We start from the raw sequence: 7315 nt of genomic DNA on the forward strand, positions 1-7315 counted from the left end.
GCAGGCTCTGTCTAGGGAGCCCCCCTGAGTCCTCAAAGCAGCAGGGGTCCTGAAGGAAGGTGGCGGTGATGAGCTGCCGTCAGAGCCTGGGAAGAACACGGCCGTGCCAGAGAGTTTTCGCCTGTGTGGGCATGGCTGAACGTTATGTGTTCCCTCCTCTCCCCTCCCTGGCACAGAGGCTGTGTGAGCAACTTAAGTAGAATGGGCAGCCTTACCTCAGCGCTGGGCTGGGGTACAGGGCTCCTGACCCAGGCCTCTCTGGGAGCAGAGTCCCACTTGGCTTCCTCCTCAGGGCCAGGCCTCCTCCTAGCATGTGCCGACTTTAACCAACAGAGGGCAGTAGAGCGTCACATTAAATGCAATTCTGGTTTTTTGTTTTATTTTGTTTTGAGGTAGGGTCTCATTCTAGCTCAGGCTGATTTACTATGTACAGCCTCAGGGTGGCCTCGAACTCATGGCGATCCTCCTACCTCTGCCTCCTGAGTGCTGGGATTAAAGGTGTGCACCACCACGTCTGGCCTATTTGGTTTTTCAAGGAATATTTTTTTTTTTTTTTTTTGAGGTAGAGTCTCACTCTAGCGCAGGCTGACCTGGAATTCACTATGGAGTCTCAGGGTGGCCTCGAACTCACAGTGATCCTCCTACCTCTGCCTCCAGAGTGCTGGGATTAAAGAAGTGTGCCACTACGCACCGCTTCAAGGAATACTTTTTTTTAAAAATTATTTATTTATTTATTTGAGAGCAACAGACACAGAGAGAAAGACAGATAGAGGGAGAGAGAGAGAATGGGCACACCAGGGCTTCCAGCCTCTGCAAACGAACTCCAGACGCGTGCGCCCCCTTGTGCATCTGGCTAACGTGGGTCCTGGGGAACCGAGCCTCGAACCGGGGTCCTTAGGCTTCACAGGCAAGCGCTTAACCGCTAAGCCATCTCTCCAGCCCAAGGAATACTTTTTAATAGGTTGATGTTTAATGATGATAGCAAGCAAAATAATTTTCTACGCCATGGTAGTGATGGGATAGGTTTTTTTGTTGTTGTTGCTGTTGAACATGAATTTAAGTGAGAAACCCGGTTTGTGGGGAAATAAGGAACAGATAGGCTTCTCATCCCAGTGTGGACACAGCGCAGATGCTGAGGTTTGGGGTCCTGAGGGAGGGAGGAACTTGTACCACTTGGAGACATTACCTCCGGTCTGTGGAGCCTTTACTCATTTCCCACTGGCCAGGCGAAGCTGAAGTCCTTCTCCACCAAGATTGTGCAGCTGCTGAAGGAGTGGACAGAGGCCTTTCCCTACGACTTCCAGGATGAGAAGGCCATGGCTGAGCTGAAGGCGATCGCACACCGAGTCACTCAGTGTGATGAGGTGAGCTCCTCCCTTGGGCCCCTGGCTCCGCTGCTCAGTGTCTGCGGTGAGAAGGTGATGGGGGACAGCACCTCCCCTGTCACCTCTAAGATAGTGGCACCCACAGATGGCAGCTCAGCTGGCCCACAGTGGGCCGGACCACGCACTCCCAACACGACACGGGGAGCTGTCACCGTGACCGTGCGCTCAGCACGCTCACACCGCGGAACGGGGTGCGGGGTGTCTGTGGAAGGTGTCTGTCCTTCCTTGTCTCCCAGCTTGATCTTGGCCTTGGCGCAGATGGAAACTGAGGCGCTGAGCAGCTTCTCCTCAGGACTGACAGCTCCCCGTGCCGAGCGGCTTCTGTTCCTAGGAGCCCAGCGAGGGACTCGGGGGGCCAGGGATCCTAGGCCTTTCCATGAAGGGAGAAAGCCCTTCTTTCTGCCTGGGGGGCTGTGCTGCCTTGCCTCTAGGCAAGTTGCTTTTCAGATCCACAAGCCCACTTCTGGTCCTGCCTCCGGCTCTCCCCAAAGGACACCCTGCTGAACTCACCTCCCCCGGTGGTTCTCAGGGAACCACTCTGTGCCCGGCACTGCCACTGAGGACCCAGAGGCTCATGCAGACATGAGGGCTCAAGTCAGGCATGACCCTAGAACTGAGATGGGGCTTTGCATGGCACTGGGGGCCTTGCCTCTAACCTACTCCAGCACCCTCACGGGGTTCTGGCCCCCCTCCTCCCCCCGGCAGGAGAACGGCACCGTGAAGAAAGCCATTGCCCAAATGATTCAGAGCCTGCTGCTGTCTCTGGCTGCCCGCAGCCAACTCCAGGAGCTACGGGAGAAGCTCCGGCCACCGGTCATGGACAAAGGGCCCGTCCTAAAGGCCAAGCCACCAGCCACCCAGAAGGACATCCTGGGAGTGTGTTGTGACCCCTTGGTGCTGGCCCAGCAGTTGACTCACATTGAACTGGTCAGTGGCACTTCATGCTTTGCGTGGCGTGGGCTGGGGCTGGGCCACGCTCACCACTGTTTGGCCGGCGTGGCTGGACCTGGATTTTTTTTACATGCATGGCACTGCAGAGACTAGTCTGTGAAAGAGTACCTTGCCACCACCTCGGGCTGGATGTGCCCCCACCTAGCAGTGGGTGTCTTTGTACCTGGTGTTGGATCCATGCAAGGGTGTGTGGCAGCCCTGTGCGTGAGAGGGCTTGGGCATGTCCTGTGATAGCTCTAGGAAGGAGGACAGGCCTTGGGAGAAGGCGGGGAGCTTGTGCCCTGGGAACCCCACAGCCTCTGCCACATCCCCCTGCCTTTATGTCCTCTGCTTGTGTTGTCTTCTGCTGCAGGAGAGGGTCAGCAGTATCCGCCCCGAGGACCTGATGCAGATCCTCAGCCACATGGACTCCCTGGACAATCACAAGGTGAGTGGATGCCCTCTGAAGCCCATGGCTAGTGGTCGGCCCGGCAGAGCCTGGCACCTGCAACCCCCCCCCCACACACACACAGGTTGGGTGCACGCTTCGCTCAGCATAAGTCCAGTTCCTTGGAGCGTTGGGTCGCGGAACCTGATAGGTATGGCCCTCACTGGCTGTCCTGGGCCTGCACCAGGGGTTCAAGTGGTGACTCCACAGGGTGTGTGTCCTGGGAGGAGCCAGCCTGGATGGCTGGCCTAGCCTGTGCTGGGCAGCCGAGGAGCAGGCAGGTGTGACCCATGGGTGTGGCGGGACCAGGTGAGCCATAGAGGCTGGTTTGTCCAACCAGGGCCTTTGGGGTGCCTTGTGATCTTTGTCCCCCAGTGCCGAGCAGACATGACGAAGACCTATAGTCTGGAGGCCTATGACAACTGGTTCAACTGCTTAAGCATGTTGGTGGCTACTGAGGTGTGCCGGGTAAGTGTGCCCCACAGTAGACCCAGGTGAGGTGGCTAATCACTCCTCCATCATCATCCCCGCAAAGTTCCAAACTCCTGCCCTCAGCCTCAAATAAATGCATGAAGTGCCCATTGCCAGGACCTTGGTGCATGCCCCTGCCAAAAGCCCCACATACAACAATTCTGTACATAGCAGAGGCCTTCTCCATGGAGGGCTCCTCTTGTATCCAGCGCCCCTGGGCACCTTGGGTGTGCTGTCTGGGTCCTCATGGCTTCTAAGGCGGGTGGCCCGCTCCTTGTTGGAGCAGTGTTAGGGTGCTCCTCTGAGCCTTCAAGATACAAGCTCACGTCTGCTAGCCCCGGAAGCTAAATCAGAGGTTCTTCCTGCCCCCTCTGCCCAGTGGTCCCTCGGTGGCTCCACACCGAGGCTGAGGCCGAGCCCACACTGCTTCCAGGTGCTGAAGAAGAAACACCGGACCCGCATGCTGGAGTTCTTCATCGACGTGGCCCGAGAGTGCTTCAATATCGGGAACTTCAACTCAATGATGGCCATCATCTGTGAGTGTCCAGGTGGGGCTGGGGCTGCCCGTGCCTCCCCACATTCTGACCCCGGCTTTATGCCCTTGCAGCCGGCATGAACCTCAGTCCAGTGGCACGGCTGAAGAAAACGTGGTCCAAAGTCAAGACAGCCAAGTTCGATGTCTTAGAGGTACCGGTGTTTGAGTTTATTGTGCAGTGTTGGCCAGAGAGGGGTCCCCAGCAGCTGGGGCGGCGTCTTTGCTGCCACACAGAACTGGCCTGGCTCCTTCGCCCTAAGGTGGTGGGTACTTAAGCTCTCCTTGGCATTGCTGCTCTAGATGGAACTGTCATCACCTAAGACGGATTCTGACAGTGATTAGTAAGGGCTAGCCACTGAGCAGCCTGGCCTTTTCTTTGCACAAGTTCCCCCAGGGGTAGGCAGGAAGAATCTATTTGATCCACGGAATGTTTTGTTTTGTTTCTGTAAGACGTTTGAGCACTGTGGGGCTGGTCAGGTCGCCGCGGTTGCTTTGGGTAGAGGAGCCAAGGAGCTTAGAAGGAGGGAGCTTAAACCCAGCAGGAAATTTCTGTATCGCTTTCCAAGGCCCGAGGGTTCAGTAGAAACCTTGGGATCCTTGTGCTGACTCCAGGTGCCACCTGGATGGTGCCATCTTCAGTCGCCGCCTCCTCTCTGCAGAAGGGCATCCCGAGTAGGTCTGAGGGACTCATTCCGTTCTCCCTGTGTGAATGCAGCACCACATGGACCCGTCCAGCAACTTCTGCAACTACCGCACAGCCCTGCAGGGGGCGACGCAGAGGTCTCAGACGGCCAACAGCAGTCGCGAGAAGATTGTCATCCCTGTGTTCAACCTCTTTGTTAAGGACATTTACTTCCTGCACAAGATCCACACCAACCACCTTCCCAATGGACACATTAACTTCAAAGTGAGCCCAACCCCCTGAGGTCCCAGCGCGGGTGGGGCAGGCAGAGCTGTCATGTATGGCCACAGCTGCCAGGCAGTGGCTTTGTGTCCCAGTTGCAGAGTTGTAGGTTCCCAAGCCCTGCCCGGGGTCCAAAAGGTCCTTCAGATCTGTGTAAGGATCGGGGAGTGACTGAGACCACGCGGACCACTCTGAGGCAAAGATGAAAGCTTTTATTCCGGGGGGGTGGGTGGGGGTTGCTGGGGGAGGAAGTACAAGCTGTCAGGACTGACTCTCAATTGCAAAGCAATCAACCTGGGATCGTAGACAGTGGGCTATACAGAGAGCTTCAGTTGGGGGAAGGTGAGGAAGGGAAAAGTTAAGAATTAAAAATAAAAAAGGTTTCTTTAGGGGAGATCTAAGATAGTCAGGGTGTGACACCAGAACAGTGATCAGGTGACTTATAAGATGAGGGGCCAGGAAATCATGACCTGGGAGGCGGGCACTGTTAGGCAAGGAAGGGATAATGGCTGGACGGTTCCTTGAAGAATGTGGATGACCCACTTCCTGGTGCCTGTCGCCATCCTGTTGTCCTTGGTGACTCCATTTTGGGAAGCCCATCCTGACGTAACCGTCTGGAAGTGCCAGCTGGATCAGGGCTGCTGTTCAGCCATAAGACGTGAGGTGTGGCCTCTGTCCATCTGGAGGGATGACCGGTCACAGATCTTGTCACCTGGATCCCAGCTCTAGCATTAGCCCTACAAAAGAAGCTAAGAAGGGAATGAGGAGGGCTTTAGGAAAGAAGGGACTTGGCCAGAGATGAGGTGGTCGCAGAGTGTTCCAGATGGAGGCGACGAACCTGCCTGGCGGACCTCAGGCACCTGGCCAAGGATGGAAGTCAGGACAATGGGACCTATGGAAGTTAGGGCACCAAATTCTCCGGAGTGTAGAAGTGGGTGGGTACTGGGCCTTGCTACCCGGGCCCTACTGAGGAAGACTATGGCTTGTCCTGCAAGTTCTGCTATGCTGGGTGCAGCTGGGGGGGGGGGCTGCCTCAGGCTGGAGTCACAGAGGGGGACCTTCTGGGTCCTCATGCAAGGGAAGACATAGGCCCTGCTACAGCCTGAAGGCCTGTAGACAGGACAGAATGGACTCGGGAAGACCGGCTGGCTCTGTTGCTGCATGGGCCATTGTCTGTGTCCTGCCTGGACGAACGTGAGCAGGCGACAGAGACGGGAACTCTCTGCACCTCGGTCCCTGGCTGTGCTTTTCGAGCTCAGGTGAGACATGAGTATCTTGTTGCTTCTTTGTCTCTTCAGAAATTTTGGGAAATCTCCAGACAGATCCATGAGTTTATGACATGGACACAGGTCGAGTGTCCCTTTGAGAAGGACAAGAAGATTCAAAACTACCTGCTCACGGCACCCATCTACAGTGAGGAAGGTGAGGGAGATGTCCTTGGCAGCACGCCTGTTTCCTCAGCTGCATATATGTCCTAATTCCTTCCCAGGCACCTTGCCCTCTTGGGTGGCTCTAGAAGACAGTCTTGGGTGGTCCTCCAAAGCAGAGAACCATTTATGGCCCAGCTGGAGGTCATGGTCCCCTTTTATGGCTATGTCCCCGGAAGGGACAACTTGGTACAGTTTTCCCTTGGGGATGCCCGGCTCTCAGGGTTGCTCTGTCCCTCAGCTCTCTTCATCGCCTCCTTTGAAAGCGAAGGTCCTGAGAACCATATGGAAAAGGACAGCTGGAAGGCCCTCAGGTAGGACATGCCGGGGACATCTGAGCCTAGGGAGGGAGAGGGCTGGCGTGGCAAGGGCAGATCTGCCTTTCCTCAAGGGGTCCAGGTTGGCAGGAGGTTGAAGACTGGGCTGGATGGACACCCCCTCATATCTCCCCTCACAGAGACACAGGTCTGTCTGTGTCTGCTCGGATGATCCTGACGCAGCCTTGTCTTCCCATAGAACCACTCTCCTGAACAGAGCCTGAGGACGCAACTGGAGCTGCTGGATGAAGCCCGCTCGTGAACCAAGTTTGAATCTTGACAGATACAGGATGAGATGAGGAGACCTCACTGGTTGGGGTCCATTTTGTATATAACTTTTATGAAAAAGAAAATGGTAATTATTTCATGCATCAACCTTTGGCACTTACAAAGTTTTTTTGTTTTTGTTTGTTGTTGTTATTGTTATTTATTTTAAACAGGGCGGGGCCCTGCTTTGGGGAGGGATGGGGAAAGAGTATCATGGGAGATGGTATCCATGGTAACACCTTATTCTAATGAAATGCAGATTTTTATTTTTTACTTTTGATTATTAACATCTTATGAGAAAAAAAAAAAAACTATTTAAAATAACCCAACCAAAACCAATGTGAGCCCTGCCGGCTCGGACCTTTCCAGCCAGTGTCTCCTGATGTTGGGGTTAGTGCCTTAGAGGGTACGGGGGTCTTCCTGCTCTACCGTTGGAGCTGCAGCCAGCTCTGCCCTGGGCCGCATGGTGCCCACCCTCAGCAGCCTTGGCCGCCGGGTTCCTGTAGGAAGGGCTGGAGGGGCCCGGAGGTCTCGTGTGCACTTGGGGAAGGGAACCTTTGCATATGGGCTCTCCAAAGTTTACATTTTCATTTTCCTTTATCAGGGATTTATGGGGTTGGGGAGGGGCAGG

At 55.2% G+C, this 7315-nt stretch overlaps 1 protein-coding gene across 5 annotated transcripts in view; it reads left to right on the top strand.

Annotated features, from left to right (window-relative positions):
- Rasgef1a (RasGEF domain family member 1A) overlaps nt 1-7009 on the top strand; it is a 103226-nt gene extending 96217 nt beyond the window's left edge. For all 5 annotated transcript variants that reach the window (XM_045137509.1, XM_045137510.1, XM_004669153.2 and 2 more), the window contains exons 4-13: nt 1227-1364; nt 2091-2312; nt 2689-2763; nt 3139-3231; nt 3668-3770; nt 3842-3921; nt 4485-4676; nt 5972-6095; nt 6342-6414; nt 6617-7009. In XM_045137509.1, the coding sequence (XP_044993444.1) occupies nt 1227-1364; nt 2091-2312; nt 2689-2763; nt 3139-3231; nt 3668-3770; nt 3842-3921; nt 4485-4676; nt 5972-6095; nt 6342-6414; nt 6617-6641 (1125 nt within the window). In that variant the 3' untranslated portion in view covers nt 6642-7009. The remainder of the gene's footprint in view (nt 1-1226; nt 1365-2090; nt 2313-2688; nt 2764-3138; nt 3232-3667; nt 3771-3841; nt 3922-4484; nt 4677-5971; nt 6096-6341; nt 6415-6616) is intronic.
- Nucleotides 7010-7315: the final 306 nt, after the last annotated feature.

Source organism: Jaculus jaculus, chromosome 18 (genome assembly GCF_020740685.1).
Source record: "Jaculus jaculus isolate mJacJac1 chromosome 18, mJacJac1.mat.Y.cur, whole genome shotgun sequence".
Lineage (NCBI taxonomy): Eukaryota > Metazoa > Chordata > Mammalia > Rodentia > Dipodidae > Jaculus > Jaculus jaculus.